The following is a 19,867-nucleotide window of genomic DNA, read 5'->3' on the forward strand; positions in this document are numbered from 1 at the left end:
CAAGGATGTTTTTGTCACTACACTTCTTGTCCAAGCCATCAGCAATAACAGCAACAGTTGGCTCACTAATGATCCTAGCAACATTTAGGCCAACAATCACACCAGCATCCTTCGGTCGCCTGCCTATGGTTATCATTACCTGAAAGTCACAACACACAAGATAAGAAATTAGGTCAAGGTCAAAATTAAATTCAACTGGATAACTAATATTTTAGAATTGCTGATCTAGTATATTAGGTAGAAGCACCTGCACCTTTGGTAATACTTGACTAATCGTATATATGCATTTATTCTAAAACAACAAGAAGATACTATTAGACAAATATTTCTTTTAGAACAATAAGATACTACTAGACAACTAGATCTTGGTCCAGCAATTATTGTGCAAGCAATAATATAAAAAGACTGACTCTTAAACAAAGAACTTCCACATCTTAAATTGAACTGCCCAACCTTGGCCAATAAAAATTAATGAACGTGCCATGAAAAACTCAAGAGACAAGGATCATAACTTTGGCTACTACATATGTTGTACAAATCACTTCAAGCATGATAGAAATCTGAATATTGTACGTATCATAAAACTTGAACCAAGACCCTGTACAGTTCACGAGGTAATCAAAATGGGGAGAAGAAAGCGAGGAGGATAGGAGTCACCTAGTTTCTTTGTCAAACCCAAAACAGGCCCAACGCTGAATGCTACGGGCAGTAGCCAGGAACTACTGTGAACTCCATCCATAGCAAAGTTGATTTCTAATGCTGGTTCATGGATCTCTGGGAGTACTTCAACAGCAAGCAAAGTTACTTCATATGTCTCATTGGGACATAAAGGCACAATTTCCCCTTTGTTGTACAAAGAAAATTGAATTAGTAGCAGTAGCAATAGCATGTACACCATTAGTCTTAATTATGTCTAGAATTGAGTGCTTCAAGCCTAGAAGTCGCTCTACTGCTCTTGCGTGTATACAAGAACGTGTAAGCAGTACATGCAATCAGAGTTATACAAGAGTAGTCAGAAAAAAGGACCTAGATGACGGAGATGGTGACAGAGCAGAAGAAGGTTCTGGAATCCGATATCACCAACAGTAGCTGCTGCATGCCTACAATGTCGTGCAATTTCTAGCAAAATCACCTTCTGTTGCATCTGCACTATATCTTCCTGTCCTCGGATTTGTGACAATCGACATTGTATCGCAACAAACTCGAGAAACCGTGTCCAACACTAGGATGAGGTAGAAACAGTACAAGTTATTCAAAATTTGCAGGAGTCAAATCTTAAATATTGTAACCCACCTCTTAGGAGGATGTAAACTCTTTCTATCTTTTCAATGAAATGAAGCGCAAAGGTCCTTTGCGTTTTCTCGAAAACAAAATATTGTACACAGAATTCAAAGTGCATAAGCCCCTAACTACGATGTTGACGCAGCTTCAGATGGCCTAAGCAAATTTCAAAGGTAGCAAAAGAATAAGGAAAACTACCTTGTAAGAGAACACGTCCATATGTAGCAAGAATAAATTGCAGGAAATATTTTACTATCGGCAATGGATTCAAAATTACAACATTGAAAGTAACTAGTATTCAAGTACATTGTACAGTTCTGGATTTTATACGTAAATTTTGGATATGAGGAACCAACCAAAAGCAACTCAGAATGCATTTTAAGACAAAAATGAAAGAGGGTGTTTTTTTCTGAAAAAAGGGATAGGGATAGAATGACGTCTTTCAGCTGCATGTTGGTATCTTGGAGATAGAGACGCCAGGGGGCCATTGCCCACTCCCAGCGCCCATCTAGCCTTCTCTAATTTTGTGACACCATATGCACTTCATAAGGGTTGATGGTTAACGAAAATCTATTGTTACCTCCAGTGATTAATATTAAACACACAGAAGTAATTAAGGCAAAAAAAATACTGCTATTATTGATCAGAGCTATACATGAGGAATCGTTGGAATATGATGGGGTTAACCTTGATGACATTGGTGGTGACGGAGCAGAAAAAATGCTGGAACGGCGGGCGTAGGATTTGAGGAGGTTCAACTCACTGGTGAATCTTTCTAAGAGAATGTTTTGTGCTTCTCTGACATCAGACCCTGCCTCCGCATTAGTATCATTGCTAGAGTAGCCACTTCATCGACTGAAAAAACATTTCTTGAGTCAGATGGCACTATTATTCCTTGATCAGTTTTCTCAACATAATAAACAAAACGAACCTACAGGCATGGGCAAAAGAGCTACTTAAAAACGAAATGTTAACAGCTATAAATTCGTAAACATATCAGACTTTGCTTTAGCCAGCATTAATTTGATAATTCTGATGTTCAATGATAGCATGGTTCGGTAGCTTCTCTGAACATTGGGAAAAGCATCTCAGCATTATGATATGCTGCAAAATATGATATCCTAGGTGCTGGAAATTTGGTTAGGAATGAGATGGACCCTATGTGATACCATGAGAGTACAGGACACATCAAAGTAGTACCCCAACAAGTAAATAACTTTAGCCATGACCAGCACAGCTATCAAACCATGAGGTTAGAGTACACATCAAGATAAGCATAGCAAAGATAGAACAATTTCCGCTCAAGGAAATAGAATAATTCCGAGATCTCTTTGCACTAAAGGGAGGGCAAGTGTAATAAAGACATTTGCAATACATAAACATCCGTTTTCCTAGCAGCTACCAAATAATATTCATTGGCACATTTGGTAAGAAACAACTCCACTTCTACAAGACAAGGCTACTAGACAAGAAAATGATGAAGAAGTAAAAATAGACATGAATTCTCATATGGTTGTACTGGACAAGAAGAATCTTGCTACTGCTGCTAGCCACAATGTTTCAGTATCAAATTTTAAAAATGGATCGATCATGGTAAATTAGGCTGTAGCACACAACAGATAAGGCGGAAAACAATTCAACCTCTAACTGAACCAAGAACCAACAATAAGAAGCTTGTAGGTTGCCATCATACGCTCAATTCATGCCCCTCCCGCAGCAGCATACGGCGGCTTGCAGCTTCACTTCACTGCTGAGCTGTCCGCTTGCATCGACGGACACGGCAGCGTGTGGCAGCCATTGGCCTCTTGCTTCTCAGCTTCGGCAGGTTCCTATCATACAGGTGAAGGTGATCATTAAGCCTGACATTCAGAAACACAGTTGCACAAATGTGAATATCGAAAACGTCAGAGCATCACTCAAAGCAAATGCACATGACTAGACATTACTACTAGTCCCTACATTCACATTTGTAATTTTAATTGTCAAAAAATGGAACATGGGAATTCGACTGCCTTCATTCACATTTAAGGCAACCAACTAATACAAGATACTTGCGTTTCACTTAGCACACAAGTAAAATCAACCACAATAAGATACACGGTGTTTTACTTAAGCAGCTGTAACCGTTCACAAGGCACAAACACAGCGCAAAACAAGCTAATATCCCAGTAAAATAAGATTGTAGCATCAACAACGTTACAATTCACACACCATGCTTCCAAACAATTAACTGGCATGTCCTAAAACCTGCCACCACGGCCTGCTCAATTCAGATAAACCAGGCGATTGCAGCGTACATACAGTCGACCCAATTCTTTTTTATCAAGCACACAATTTAAATCAATCAGATAGCCACATTAAAATAGTATCTCAACAAGTAAATAACTTCAGTTATGACCAGCAGAACTATAAAACTAAGGTTACAGTATACGCCGAGATAAGCATCGCCAAGATAGAACAATTTTATGGGGCTTTCTACCCCTCAAGGAAATGGAAAAATTCCCAGATCCATTTGCACTAAAGAATGGCGACTGAATGAAGACATTTGTACTACATAAACATCTTTTTTCCAGCAGCTACCAAATAATATTCATTGGCACAGTTGGTAAGAAACAACTCTACTTCTAAAAGACAAGGCAACTGGACAAGAAAATGCTGAAGTAAAAAATCGACATGAATTATCATATGGTACTTGTACTAGAAAAGAAGAATCTTGATACTTCTGCTAACCACAACGTTTTTTACAGCAGCAAATTTGCAACCGGATCGATCGTTGGAAACTAGGTTGTCACAAGCACACAACAGGACAGGGAAAAAGTGAAACCTTTTGATGGGCGTCATCGTCGACAACATATCCCTTGAGCTCAAGATGGGATTGGAGGAGCTCCTCGCCGAGCATGTCTAGGTCGCCCCCTTCAGTGCCGTCGTTCGCATCCACGACCAGCTCCATCCACTCCAAGCACGGCGTCCCAGACTCAGAGCGAGACCCGAGCATGGCCGCTATGGAGGAGGCGTGGAATGGGGTTTTCCTTGGTCAAATGGAACTGCCAACGTGAAAGTCGACACAATATGAGCACAGTCAGTTAACCGTGGAAGAGAAAGTTCTGATTATGCAGGTAGGTTACAACAAGTACTAGGAAACAAAGTTTCAATTATGCAGCCCCAGAAATAAATCTAGCATAGGGGATCTACCTACACCTTGCGTGTCTCAAATGCATGCTAACCATATAGAGCATAGATTTTAACTAGTACGAAGTGCAAGCTAGGAACCAAACATAATATTCTGTCAATAATATAAAAAGTATGAAAAATCAGATCTTCTCTATCTTTATCTACAGTACTAAGTTGGATCATTTTTTTTCATTAGTTGATTGGTAGAAATACAAGCCTACTGTTCTACAGTAGCACAAGAATTCAGTTCCACATGTACCAATCTACATTAGCACAACATATAAGTGTAACCTATAAAATATTATTTGTTCACAGAATTTTCAATTTTATTTTGAAGATAATCTAATAAATGACAAGCCCATCTTTCACACAGTTCGTACGAAACCACTCCAATCCACACAAGAAAAATAAAAGACAAGTAACATTATGTGTGGTAGCTCATCGTCACAGATCACAAATACGGAGCTACCTAGACATGATAGTCTAGAGTAGAGCAGATCAAAATAGCGAAAATCAAGTGAAGCCATAACAACAAAAATGCTCAAGCCATAGTAAGTAGGACTGCTTGAATGGAGCAATGGATTTCAGGATGTGAAAAAGAAATAGAGCATGCACCTTGACTTATTATAGAGGTCATAATCAAGGCCAGGCTGCAACGTCCTCAACATCAAACCGAACGGATGAAGCCCGGTGATCAGGTGGGTACGTGAGCACGCGGTTTACATTCAACACGTGTCTCACGCCGTGTGTTGTGCCGTTGGGCTGTGTCCCCACAATCTAATTCCCCCCGGACGGTACCACGCCTCGCATTGTGGGCCGTGTCCCACAATCTGCCCAGTGATTCGTACTTTTTTGATTCCTCTTTGACCGTGTCACACGAGGGATACAGTAACCACATTAGCTAATCTCAGAATAAAAGTCGCCACCGCTGGCCAGAGCCCACCGCTCGAATAAAATCCCCACATCTCTGTGCTACCGCCACCGGCCTAGAATCAAACGCCGCCAAAATCGCTCTTCCGTCCTGCCGCTCCTCCGGCCAAGGATCAGAGTGCCGCCTCCCTGGGCCCTAACTATCGCCTCCATTAACCAGCTCCACATATCGGTGCAGCCCGCAGACACGGCATGACGAGGCCCAAATCCACGCCGCATCCTCTGATAGTCTGATTCCGTTGACCGGCGACCCTGGAGGTGCTGCTGCTGGGCAGGCGAGGTGCCGCCGCTGCGGGAGCCAACGAGGTGCCGCTGCAGCTGGGGCTGGCGGCCGGCGATCTGTTGGGCGAGCAGAAACTGGGCTGGGCGTGATGCGAGGAAGAAGCTTGTCCGCGTGTCAGTTTAGGTCGCACGCTGCGTCCAACACACATCAATGGGACAGCATCAGAGATGGGATGGGATTTCAACTGGAGCTAGGCGACGAAATGGCAAATCGCCTCGCCGAATCCTAGACTGGATGGAGGCGGCGATAAATGCAAGGATCAACATATAGGTGTGGTGGGGGGATGTCGGCCAAAGAGATGGTCCTTGCCATGTCATTTGATGATCGGGGTGGCGGCGGCATGCCGACGGTTAGGAGGCTCCAAAGGTTCATGGTCTAGGAGTGGCCAAGCTAGCCACATGAAGAATTTAACCCTACGAGAGGCCAAGACTTCCAAGTAAACTTCCAAGATGGAGAAGTGTCCAATCCCTGGAACATGGCTTTGTAGGAGGAGGCATAGTCTAAATTTCAGTCATGTTAATTACCCAAACTAGTTAGCTAACCATATTACCATAGTGGTAGATATGATGGACAAGATGCATGCGTAGGCCATGGCATGAAGAATCGACGTGGCCCACTGGTTGTGCATCATCGATCAGTTAATTGTTGGTGAGTTGCAGGTGATTATTAACATCAAAGAATTCGTCGACAAAAAATATTAACATCAAATGGATATATGTGTGGCTGAAAAATCCTACTAGTAAATATTTCTACTTTTTATGATATAGAAATGATGCATGTTCTAAAGCAAGACCTTTCACCGATTTGTCGCATGCGTAAGGACTTTCAATTTCTACAGTGAGTAAATAGTTAATATTTATATAGTATTTTGTTCTGTGCATAATGCTCTGATCAGTCATTTTGCATGTTTTAAATATAATTTGGGGCAGAAATAATATCAGTTTGTGTATCCTTAATCTTGTATATTAAGAGAGCTACAGTCATCGTTGGCCGGCGTTGGACTCACCTCCAGCCACACACATGAATAGTACTCCCTCCGACCCAAGGCTTAGGACGTATATTTTTGGGCAGCGCCACTTTCACCTCTGCCTAGTTCTAGAAACAAATGTGACAAGGTCACCACCATCAACCCTATTGCTAAAGCTTTCAATCTTGTCGGGCATAGCCCGTTATCTCGATCTCTTGAGCTTAACTATCTCATCGCATAAAATAATGATTGGCAAAATCATACCATGCACAATTGTAGAGAAATATAGTTAGTGAAAACATTATGGGAACAACAGCCAACACAATTACACTACGTAAGTGTCCCCATAACTTCAATTTTCTCTCGGCGCGGCACCACACAAAGTACATAAAGTCTAGGCCCAACAACCTCTTATCTCCTTGCCCTAGCATGATGGAGCTACACTGTCACAATCGTCGTCTATTGCATCGACTAACGCCATCCAACTCAATCATTTAGTTTGTGGTCAAAATTTCATATGTACCTAGTTTGATTCAGTCCTAGCCTTTGATAGACGAATACCACGGTTCTACCAAAAATGACAAAAATATCGCTAGTCAAGCGCGACATGTCAGTGGTTCCTACCTTGTTACTTACACAGTTATCTAGTAAATTACAGTTCTGAGCGCATGTCTCGCTTGTTCACCAAATTCACCGCCGTCAAATACTAAGGTAGAGAGCAGGGGATTTTCACAGCTCGCGTAGTTGTGGTTTTGGCGGGAAAATTTATTCACTAAATGCTTGAATTATTTGAAGATTGCTGGGTCAAAACTCAAAAGTGGAGAGAGGTCGTTTTAGGGCCGATGCAGCCCTGCCCAGCCCAGGTCGCTATGGCCTATGGGTTGGGTTCGCACTCGACGCCTCCCCTCTTCCCACACCCACTCGCGCCGCCGGCCACCACCAGCTCCTCCGCCACCGTCTCCCCCATCTCCGGCCACCACCGTCCTTCCCTGCGACGTTCCCTCCCCGCTATCGCGCTCTCTCTATGCCGACGCCTCCCACAGTCCTGACCGCCTGCCCCTGTCGATCTCGCTGCCTCCCCACCTCTGACCCCTCCCCCCTCGCAGGGACGCTCCACCTACACGCCGCGAAGGTCCGGCAGAGGGTGAGCGCCTCCAATCCCGCACCTTTCCCTCGCGGATCCCGACGGCTACGGTCGGTCCATGGCGTGCCTGCGAGGCCGCCCCCCGTTCGTCTCAGACCGACGGATCCTCCCCTGAATCCGTAGCAGCGTCGTTCTTCCCGGACAACCACGCGCGAGATGGTTCCCCGGTGCCCCTCCTCTGCCTCCCGAGCTTGATGCGCGATCTTGCCGTCGACGCGGACAATGGTGCAGAAACGGAGGAGGGGACTTCCTGGACATGCCGGAGCCTAGAAAGAAGCTCGATGAGGAGGTCCTCATCCTCCTCCGTTCCGTTCTCGAGCTCCAGGGAGACGCCAACCACGATGGCAAAAGTTTCTGTTTTCTCCTGTTCTGTTGTGCTCCAGTTCACATTGTACTAATTTCATGGCTCTGGACATGTGTAATTGATCATGAACTTGATTTATAATTACTACCTGGGATGCTTGAACACTCTTGAATCTTCCTTGAAACTTTACCTGTATGTAGCTGCAACTCTGTTGGTTCTAGCTGATGAAATCATTGTCTCTAGTGTTTCAGACTTAATCAAGTTAGTTGTAATAATCTATTGTACAAGAATTGGAACCTAGTAGTCTAGGGGCTTCCATTTTTGCAGATGTTCATTGTAATCAAGTTAGCCTGTCAAGGAATATCTCCATAGGACCATTTCTCTTAATCTCCATAGGATTCTAGGTGCCTCTGATATATATATTGAAAAAAAGGAAGTTGTGTAAATTAATGCCAGCCGCCTGGCAAGAAAAAATTGTGGCGTGGAATAGTATGTATTTGAACATATATGTGTTGGTCCATCTCATGTAGTTAGGGCTGTTTGGCGGTGGTGTCAGTGGTTCTGGAAGCATGCCTTTGTGACGAGGAAGAAATGATGGCACCATAATCATCTATAACGCCTGCATCTTATAGCATCCCATCTGAAGAAAAAACTGCTACCTTTTTTCATTTGCTGAATTACTTTTGTGTAGGATGATGAATCTGTTAACGCTGATGTCTCATCCCTAGCCTGTATGTGTGAAGATCAGTAGCTGCAACTGATGGAAGCGGAAGAGTTTGATCATCTCCATCTGTGGTGTGCGGAAGCCTGCAGGCGGAGTTTTGGCGAGTCCTCCCTTATGATATCAAAAGAGGCAAATGACATCTGCTTGTGGGCTTTGTTTGGTTGACTTTTACATCCTCTTGCTGAATTGTTTCCTGAATGCTAGCTTTATCGGTTTCTTGTTTTAATAAAAGAATTTTGGATTCCCTGGTTGGCCGAAAATGCTCACTGGATTTACCTTGCATGCTTGATATTTCGACGAGATGGACGAGTAGACTCGCACCAATAGTCATGGACGGGCACACACTTATTCATGGGTATTCAGCTGAATACCCATTGTTTTCAGCTAACAAAAATCATGTACAAGTATTTAGCTCACTTAGCCCAACGAATTCAGCATTATAGCCATCATGTAGCCCCTTGCAGGCTCCAGGCTCGCCCCGTGCAGAACGGAAGTTGAATCTGGACCTAAAAACCAAACAAACTTCCTCTTCTTTGTGTCCGTACTTCTGTGCTAAAAATTGTGTTAACCGTCAATTTTTGCATTGGATTTATTTATTTTTACTTTGAATACCCATTCTCAATACCCTGTGCCCGCCCATGCCAATAGTAGATGATGTATGTGTGTGAGGTAAATGTATGAATGCTATTTATTTTGACTCTTTTAGGGTGATGTATATGTTGACAGGCTCAAACTTGGCACTTTGTTTTGCATGTACGTTGATTGTAGGATAGCATTACCCATGTTTTGATTGATTAAGTATAGATTCAAAGACTGAAAAGAAGTGTCATTTCTGTATTTTCAGTTGCCTTGGGCTGTTTTGAGTCTGCGGGCTCCATCGCTGACTGGAGGATATGCGGCGTGGCTCGTCTCTGGCTCCCATGTTCCAAAACACCACTCCCATGTTATTTGGAGTATTCTTGTAAAATCCGGTTGAGGTGGCTTCTTTTCTTTTGCACTAAATCTGTAATCGTAACTTGCACATGTCTTTAATTAAACCTGTGAGACAGTCGAATTGTATTTGTTACTCCGTAATACAATTAGCATCCGTGGAGTGGAAGGTTGTTGCTTGGGTTAGAATTAGCATCCGTGGGTATTAATGAATCGGCGCTGTTTAATTCGCCAGGATTAATGTGCCAAGATTGTGGTTGCAACTTGCAAGTAGAAGGGGAGAAAGAAAACGAATCCTGTGTCTGCTTTTGGTTTTCACAATGGGAGGAGCGCACGCATGCAGTGGTAGTCACGCGATGGGAAGCCTCTGGTTTTAAGATTTTGGAAACTCCTTAATTATGATAAATAAACATACCGGATTAATAGGCAAATCTCCTATTTGAAGAAAAATCGTTTTATTAGGCAAAATCAAAATTAACTCCCGCAGTGAAGTGGACTTGCATGTGGGCGGGAGGAAGTTACGCGGGGGACGAAGCAGGTTCGGATGAATGAATGAAGAGAGAAAACCGCGCTTTTGAAACGCGCAGTATACGAGCTACTCGATCGCGTGAACGAAGAGATGGAGAAAAGGAGAGCATAAAGTCCAAACCATGCGCGCGTACACAAAATTATGCTGCACCCGCGAGGACTAGGGGAAAAAAAAAGAGGTCGCAGAGAAAGGAAATACAATGTTTAAAAGGGCGCCGGTTAAAGCATCCGCCACCGCCAGGATTGAATAATTATGTGCAGGTGGGCAGAGATTTGCGGGCGCGCTGTGGAGTCCGGTGCAGGTGGGAGTTGATTTGACGGACACCAACACAGTTGCGGGCGCGCTGTGGATCAGTGGATGGGGAGGCGGTGGAGTTGTGTCCTCGCCTCGCTCCGTGCGCGTGAGGGCAGCTGGGTCCCACTTTTGGTTTTCTGTCTGCCAAAAGGACCTGCGTCGCGGAAGCGTACGTGCCACCGTTGAACCGGCCTGCTCTGCTTCTACACGTAGTTGGACTCGGTCACGGACTGGATCCACTACATAAAACAGGCATCGGTCGTTGCCTCTGTTTATCCAGCGGAGCGCATCGCCTCCGCCCTGATCCAGGCCGGCACCACGAAAACCAAATCTACACCAAAATTCCAGCCGCGCGCCACCACGCACGCCCTGAATCTGAATCTTTCAGAGTTTCAGCATTCCACAAATAGCATTGGTTTGAGTATGATTAGTAGGTGAGGCTGTTGAAGTAACCGCACTGCAGATTATCCATGTCAAAGTAGAGTTCATTGCGTAGATACAATTGACTGAACTAGAGATTAATTCGGGGCTGAGACATATTGGTGCAAGTAAGCTGAAAGCGCATACAGAATCCAACAGGATGATTAGCTAATTAACTGACAACATGAAGGAAAAGACACATGGACTCGAGATTAATATGGCAGGAGCAGAATCTATCTAAAATCTAAAGCAGATGCATGCGTGCATGTTCAGTACTCCAAGGTCCAAGCTAGTTGATCCTGGTGGCGTGAGCCATGAGCACTCGCTCGAAACTGGGATTCAGCAGCACCTTGACCACGGCGAGGGCCTCCTCCTCGCTGCGGATGTTGGCGCGAGTCTCCAGCATCTTGGTGAAGGGCCCGTCCCACTTGCCGGTCCTGTTGGCGCGGAGGATCTCGTAGGACATGGTGTCCCAGTGCTCGATGTAGGGCAGGTGCTCGGCCTTCACGCGGGCTCCGCTCTCCCATCCGTTGCTGACGGTCTCGTGGATGGGCTGCAGCCGCTGGGCCTCGGATAGCATCACCTTGAGCGACGCCAGCGCCCGCTTGAGCGGCTGGTGGTCGGCGGTGGTGGCCGGGTCGTAGGCGAACATCACCTGGGCCGCGTGCTGCATGGCATCCCGCCCCAGCGGCACGTCCGGCAGGTTCGCGAGGCCGCCGATGAGCTCCTCGTAGCTGTCGCCGAACGGGAGGGGCGTGGACGTGGCGAACAGGTGCTCGTGGCCAGGGAAGGCTTGCCAGTCGCCCCTGCCGTTGGTGAAGCCGGGCAGCGAGAGGTCGTGGGTCTGCATGCCCACGGAGGTCTTGCCGTCAACAGGGGCGTGGCCATGAAGATTGACGACGATGAGTGCAGGTCCGTCGTCTTTGGCATCAGCAACTGCTCCGGCGAGAGCGAGCATAAGGAACAGGAGGAATGCGGCTGCAGCCATGGCGATCGATCGAGATGTGTTTCTGCGTCTCTCTCTTCTCCCGGGAGCATATATGGGGGGTGGCAGAGTCGCAGAGGAGAAGCACGCAGCTCGCATTGCACAACGGCGGTTGCTAGCTTAGTACTGCAATGAAATCAGCAAAAAGGGCGTGACTAGTAATCTGTTGGGGTAACTTTTTGACCGGCATCAGTCGCGTGGGAAGAGAAAGGATGGTTTCGGTCCCAAGCTCTAGTGTGTGATTCAGAGTAGTACTCGTGCTACGCACGTGATACAAGTGATCATGTAGACTGGTTTTCCTCTCTTTATTTCAAAAATTCCACCTTGCAGTATAGAGATGGATTTACTATTAGGAGAATGCAAAATAATACTATGTTTATTCCACAAAACCAGTAGTCGAAATTTGTTGTTGGAATCAAAGGGTGTATCCACTGGTGGAAAAACAGGCTTCCGGGAAGCCCCATAAGTCGCGAAGGTAAAGGAACCGCGACTAATGGGGTCTTTAGTCGCGGTTCGTGTGGCGAACCGCGACCAAAGGCCTGGGCCCAGGGCGCACGGTGGCCAGCTGGTGCACGTGGGGGCTTTAGTCGCGGTTGGCCAGCCCAACCGCGACTAAAGGTGCTCGAAGGCCTTTAGTCGCGGTTGGCCGAGCCAACCGGGACTAAAGCCCCTCCCCTATATATACCCATCCAGCAGCCAACACTTAGCCATTTGGAGCCATTCTCTTCACAAACTTCACAAGTGAGTGTTAGGTTTGCTTTTGGTTCCTCTTATGCACATAAGGTGTTTGATGAAATGCCCCAAGAGCATGAAACAAACATGATATGAAGTGTTGGAGTCACACTTGAGCTTTCTCATTTATTTTTTCCTCCTCGATCGCGGTTAGCAACTTGAACCTTTGATGTGTCATTGATAAAATATGCATGTGTGTGTAGTTCATTGTTTAATTTATATTGTTTGTAGCTAGTTAGTTTAACAAATGCATGATGGTTAATTATATATTTTATATTATAATAATGCAGATGAATCGGCAATGGATGTACGGTAACCGACTCTCCGGCGAGTTCGAGACGGGTTTGAAAGATTTCCTCGTAGTGGCTAATGCGAACAAGCGAGGGGGTTTTGTTATCCGTCCATGTGTTAAGTGTAAGAATCGGAAGGGTTACTCTTCCTCAAGAGATGTTCACATGCACCTGCTTCGGCACGGTTTCATGCCAAGCTATAATTGTTGGACCAAGCATGGAGAAAGAGGGGTTATAATGGAAGAAGATGAAGAAGGGGATGATTTCAATGATGAAAGCTATCTTTCTCATTTCGGTGATACTTTCATGGAGGATGTCGAAGGTGAAGGGGAAGGTGAAGAAGAGGCACGTGATGATCCCGTTGATGATCTTGGTCGGACCATTGCCGATGCACGGAGACGCCGCGAAACCGAAAAAGAGAGGGAGAATTTGGATCGCATGTTAGAGGATCACAGGAAGGCGTTGTACCCCGGATGCGATGATGGTCCGAAAAAGCTCGGGCTGCACACTCGGATTTGCTGAGATGGAAGGCACAGTGCAGGTGTAGCCGACTCGGCATTTGAAAACTTGTCGAAAATGTTGAAGAATATGTTTCCAAAGAATAACGACTTTGCCGTGAGCTGCTGCACGGGCAAAGATTTCTTTGCCGTGCGCAGCAAGAAGACCGCACGGCAACGTAAAAACCCACGGCAAAGTATGGGAGCAGCGCACGGCAAAGAAACCTAGCACGGCAAAGAAAGACTTGGCGCACGGCAGAGCGCATCTCACGGCAAAGTCTCGAGGAGCAGCTCCACGGCAAAGATAGTAGGACGGCAAAGTCTCCTGCAAGCCGCACGGCAAAGAAACAATGCACGGCAAAGGCCTGGGCACTGCCGTGTCCCGCCCCTTGTAAGCCGTGCAGACAGATCAGCTTGCACGGCAAAGGGTCTTGTCGTGCGCGTTCCCTTTGCCGTGCGCCAATATACATTTTATTTGTTTTTCTAACTATTTTATTTCATCTACTACTTATATTTATTTTGTTAATTAGTTTTTCTTTTTGATGACTATTTATTACATTATGTGCAATACAAAATTAGTCTCCATGCTCATCCCCCACATATATCAGTGGTTCCGGTGCTCCGGCGGCCGTCCCCCTCCTTCCCCAAAACACAGCCGGGACGGCGGGTCTACCCCCGTAGATTTCTCCCGCGAGGGTGCAAAATGTACTTTTTCATTCTTTTAGGTTTGTTAGGGTTAGGTTTTAGGTCCACTTGCAAGTTTTGGTGGCATTCCGGTGCCTCGGGTCATTCCCCCTAACAACGGGTCGTCTGTGGGCCCTGGATGGTCTACCCCCTAGATTTCTCGCGCGAGGTTCCACCAATATACCTTTTCATAGGTTTAGGTTTGTTTAGTCCATGGACATATGGAAAACCATGTGTGGCACCCTTTGGCACAGCTCTAGCCCCCGATATACCCGCGGCGGGACACTTCACCGTACACGTCCGGAATCGTAAGTGTTATCGCCCGAAGGTGAGGAATGTCGAACCGGGATCCATGCCATGCACCATTTGGTGAATTACACCTTGCATCACACTTTGAAACATAGAATAGGTCCACATGCAAGGTTTGGTGGGGTTCCGGTGCTCCGCGGTCGTTATCCCCCTCCTCCCCCCAAAACAGCGGAACGTGTGCGCCCAGCGGGTCTACCCCCTAGATTTCTCCGCGCGGGTGCACCAATGTAACTTTTCATTCTTTTAGGTTTGTTTAGTACATATACACATGGAGAACCAAAGATTGGGACCCTTTGGCACATATACCCGCAGCTAGAGCCATTATCACACGATCGACTGGTGTGCTCGATCTACTGGTTAGGGTTAGGTGTAGGGTTAGGTCTAGGGTTTAGGGGCTAGGGCTAGGGTTTAGGTTAAAGGTAAGTATTTATGGTTAGGTATAGGTTTAGGGTTTAGGGTTAGGGTTAGGATTTATGATGCATGGTTCTGCAGCTCCGCGTCGTGGTTTAGGGATTTAGAGGGGTTTAGGGCTCGAAGCCTCCCCAGCTTTAGGGTTTAGGGTTTAGGGGAGCTACTTTTGCACCATTACACCTTGCATCACACTTTGACACATATCATAGGTCCACATGCAAGGTTTGGTGGGGTTCCGGTGCTCTCGCGGTCGTTATCCCCCTCCTCCCCCAAAACAACGGAACGTGTGCCCCGGCGTGTCTACCCCCCTAGATATCTCCGCGCGAGGGTGCACCAATGTAACTTTTCATTCTTTTAGGTTTGTTTAGTACATATACACATGGAGAACCAAATATTGGGACCCTTTGGCACATATACCCGCTAGACTAGAGCCATTATCACACGATCGACTTGTGTGCTCCGATCTACTCGGTTAGGGTTAGGTGTAGGGTTAGGTCTAGGGTTTAGGGGCTAGGGCTAGGGTTTAGGTTAAAGGTAAGTATTTATGGTTAGGTATAGGTTTAGGGTTTAGGGTTAGGGTTAGGATTTATGATGCATGGTTCTCGCAGCCTGCTGCCGTCGTGGTTTAGGGATTTAGAGGGGTTTAGGGCTCGAAGCCTCCCGCTTTAGGGTTTAGGGTTTAGGGGAGCTACTTTTGCACCATTACACCTTGCATCACACTTTGACACATATCATAGGTCCACATGCAAGGTTTGGTGGGGTTCCGGTGCTTCGGCTGTCGTTATCCCCCTCCTCCCCCAAAACAACGTGAACGTGTGCCCCGGCGGGTCTACCCCTAGATTTCTCCGCGCGAGGGTGCACCAATGTAACTTTTCATTCTTTTAGGTTTGTTTAGTACATATACACATGGAGAACCAAAGATTGGGACCCTTTGGCACATATACCCGCAGCCTAGAGCCATTATCACACGATCGACTGTGTGCTCCGATCTACTCGGTTAGGGTTAGGTGTAGGGTTAGGGCTAGGGTTTAGGGGCTAGGGCTAGGGTTTAGGTTAAAGGTAAGTATTTATGGTTAGGTATAGGTTTAGGGTTTAGGGTTAGGGTTAGGATTTATGATGCATGGTTCTGCAGCTCCGGCGTCGTGGTTTAAGGATTTAGAGGGGTTTAGGGCTCGAAGCCTCCCGGCTTTAGGGTTTAGGGTTTAGGGGAGCTACTTTTGCACCATTACACCTTGCATCACACTTTGACACATATCATAGGTCCACATGCAAGGTTTGGTGGGGTTCCGGTGCTCCGGCGGTCGTTATCCCCCTCCTCCCCCCAAAACAACGGCGAACGTGTGCCCCGGTGGGTCTACCCCCTAGATTTCTCCGCGCGAGGGTGCACCAATGTAACTTTTCATTCTTTTAGGTTTGTTTAGTACATATACACATGGAGAACCAAGATTGGGACCCTTTGGCACATATACCCGCAGCTAGAGCCATTATCACACGATCGACGGTGTGTCTGATCTACTGGTTAGGGTTAGGTGTAGGGTTAGGTCTAGGGTTTAGGGGCTAGGGCTAGGGTTTAGGTTAAAGGTAAGTATTTATGGTTAGGTATAGGTTTAGGGCTTAGGGTTAGGGTTAGGATTTATGATGCATGGTTCTGCAGCTCCGGCGTCGTGGTTTAGGGATTTAGAGGGGTTTAGGCCTCGAAGCCTCCTCAGCTTTAGGGTTTAGGGTTTAGGGGAGCTACTTTTGCACCATTACACCTTGCATCACACTTTGACACATATCATAGGTCCACATGCAAGGTTTGGTGGGGTTCCGGTGCTCCGGCGGTCGTTATCCCCCTCCTCCCCCAAAACAACTGGAACGTGTGCCCCGGCGGGTCTACCCCCTAGATTTCTCCGCGCGAGGGTGCACCAATGTAACTTTTCATTCTTTTAGGTTTGTTTAGTACATATACACATGGAGAACCAAAGATTGGGACCCTTTGGCACATATACCCGCAGCTAGAGCCATTATCACACGATCGACGGTGTGCCTGATCTACTGGTTAGGGTTAGGTGTAGGGTTAGGTCTAGGGTTTAGGGGCTAGGGCTAGGGTTTAGGTTAAAGGTAAGTATTTATGGTTAGGTATAGGTTTAGGGTTTAGGGTTAGGGTTAGGATTTATGATGCATGGTTCTCGCAGCCTCCAGGCATCGTGGTTTAGGGATTTAGAGGGGTTTAGGGCTCGAAGCCTCCCAGCTTAGGGTTTAGGGTTTAGGGGAGCTACTTTTGCACCATTACACCTTGCATCACACTTTGACACATATCATAGGTCCACATGCAAGGTTTGGTGGGGTTCCGGTGCTCCAGCGGTCATTATCCCCCTCCTCCCCCCAAAACAGCGGAACGTGTGCCCCGGCGGGTCTACCCCCCTAGATTTCTCCGCGCGAGGGTGCACCAATGTAACTTTTCATTCTTTTAGGTTTGTTTAGTACATATACACATGGAGAACCAAAGATTGGGACCCTTTGGCACATATACCCACAGCTAGAGCCATTATCACACGATCGACGATGTGCCTGATCTACTGGTTAGGGTTAGGTGTAGGGTTAGGGCTAGGGTTTAGGGGCTAGGGCTAGGGTTTAGGTTAAAGGTAAGTATTTATGGTTAGGTATAGGTTTAGGGTTTAGGGTTAGGGTTAGGGTTTATGATGCATGGTTCTCGCAGCTCGGCGTCGTGGTTTAGGGATTTAGAGGGGTTTAGGGCTCGAAGCCTCCCGGTTTAGGGTTTAGAGGTTTAGGGAAGCTACTTTTGCACCATTAGACCTTGCACCACACTTTGACACATATCATAGGCCCACATGCAAGATTTGGTGGGGTTCCGGTGCTCCGCGGTCGTTCTCCCCTCCTCCCCCTGAGCATCAGCGGAACGCGTGCCCCGCGAGTCTACCCCCTAGATTTCTCCGCGTGACTTGTAACAATGTACTTTTTCATTGAAAACCATGATACATACATTCATAAATAATACACATGTTGAAAAACAGGTTTAGTATAATTATAAATACTAATTAATGTTGTTCATAATTAAATGGTAAAAAATAAAATAAAATGTTTGCCGTGCGTAAGCGCACGGCAAAGAGACCTGCCGCACGGCAAAGGCTCATTTGCGCATGGCAAAGGCTTGGCCGCAGCGGCAAAGATTCCCTGCCGCACGGCAAAGTCCTGCGCACGGCAAAGACCGCGACTTAACCCTAAACAAGGCATCGATCCGACTCAGGTGTATCCGCGCGCATCGAGCACGCGCACGCCCCACCTGCCTCCTCCCACATGCGCCGGCGCCGCCACCCACCTCCGCACCTCCGGCCGCCCGCCCCCTCCGCCCCTCCGGCCGCCCGCCGCCACGCAGCCCGCCGGGCCGCCGCTTCCCCGCCTCGCCTCCACCGCTCGGGCCGCCCCTGCCTGCCTCCCGCTCCTCATGGCGCCCTCGAGCCGCCCGCTCTCGCTCCTTGCCCTCGGCCGCCGCCGCCACCCCACGCCCACGGCCGCCGCTGCGCCCTCCGACCAGCCGCCACCGCTTGGCCGCCCTCGCCGCCCACGCAGCCGCCCGTCGGCCCCTCCGCCAGCCGCCACCGCTGGGCCGCCCCGTTCCTCGCCCACGCAGCCGCCGGCCGCCGCCGCTCGCCCTTGCCCACGCGGGCCGCTGCTGCTGGCCCCTCCGACCGCCGCCACCGCTGGGCCGCCCCTGCCCGCGCAGCACCGCGCGTCGGCCCTCCGGTCACTCACCACCTTCCGAGCCGCCACCACCACCTCACCCCGCAGCCTCCGCGCCGGCCACCACCTGAGGAGAGTCAAGGTATGTGCCTCTTTTTTTGAAATTTTCATATTATTTATTGTATTTAGGGTAGTTAAAAAATATTATGCATGCTAATTAGTAGTTACAATAAATATGCATGAACATAGGGTAGTTTAGTATAGAAATTATTTTAGAAAGTGGGATTTAGAGCAAACAAATAGGGATTTAGAGAAAATAGGGATTTAGAGAAAAATATTTGAGTATAGAAAAAATAGGCACAGTTTATTAGAAATATTGTATTTACAATAGTGGGATTTAGAGCAAACAAATGATCTTTTGTCGCTAATTACTTTTCTCGCTATGCAGACGATGTTTTGAGGTGGACACAGGGGCCGGCGTTGTCGGGGTGCTTGAGGAGCGTTGCTCAAGGGGACCATTTTACCGGAGGGGACTTTGGCGGAGGGTCGTTGATCTTCTTCACCGGCAGTCGATCACGCTTCGAGGGTGAGAATCCGTTCGCCTCTCTTGTACCTAGGGTTTTCTTTGTGTCTAGATCACCAAGTCTGTCGCGATACCTAGGCGTCTCTTCCCGACCGTAAGGGTTACGCGGATAAATATGCATTAGTGGTCTCGCATATTATGAACCGTAACTCTTACGGCATTTATCGGGACAGCCGGCGGATGCGTAGTTGGGTACGTTCTCCGTGCTCTACCCCGATCCGAGACAGGATTTCGGGTAGCGCTCCCCTTGTTCTCCTGGATGCACACCCCTCTCGGCTTTTTGCCGAGACGTGTATCTGGAGAGCAAAGCGGGAGGTGCTGCCGAAATTCTCGTCTCGGATCGGGGTAGAGCTGGGAGAACGTACTCAATCTACGGATCCGGCGGCTGCTAGAGCCCACCTAGTAGAGTTTCGTGTTGATGCACGCGTAAAATAAATAAATATATGATGCATTTATTTCCTATTTGATATATAAATGCTATGTTCGTCTCTGTTTTGTTGCTGATTAGAGGATGGATAATCGTGGTCTGGATGTACGATGGCAGAATCGCGTCGCAGGAACTATACCTGATGAATGGGAGAAAAGACCCGAGCAGTTTGTGGATAGGGCGTTTGCCATCCCTAGCAGTACCTATAAGTGTTTGGTGCCCTTGTAGTAAGTGCGCTAACCGAAAGGCACAGGACAAGGAAACTATGAGTATGCACCTGATCAAGTT

The 19,867-nt window shown here is 47.3% G+C and overlaps 1 protein-coding gene and 1 long non-coding RNA gene across 2 annotated transcripts; both read right to left on the bottom strand.

Moving 5' to 3' along the window:
* Positions 1 to 1,032: 1,032 nt before the first annotated feature.
* LOC124655132 lies at positions 1,033 to 5,124 on the bottom strand. Its single transcript, XR_006988580.1, has 5 exons — positions 5,068 to 5,124; positions 4,106 to 4,325; positions 2,923 to 3,110; positions 1,969 to 2,136; positions 1,033 to 1,222 (listed from the first exon to the last, which is right to left on the bottom strand). It is a non-coding gene; the product is annotated as an uncharacterized LOC124655132 (long non-coding RNA).
* Positions 5,125 to 11,266: 6,142 nt separating this feature from the next.
* Positions 11,267 to 11,965, bottom strand: LOC124657144. The gene has a single exon (XM_047195745.1). The coding sequence runs from the start codon at positions 11,963 to 11,965 to the stop codon at positions 11,267 to 11,269; it is 699 nt and encodes a 232-aa protein (XP_047051701.1).
* Positions 11,966 to 19,867: the final 7,902 nt, after the last annotated feature.

Source organism: Lolium rigidum, chromosome 5 (genome assembly GCF_022539505.1).
Source record: "Lolium rigidum isolate FL_2022 chromosome 5, APGP_CSIRO_Lrig_0.1, whole genome shotgun sequence".
Taxonomy (NCBI): Eukaryota; Viridiplantae; Streptophyta; class Magnoliopsida; order Poales; family Poaceae; genus Lolium; species Lolium rigidum.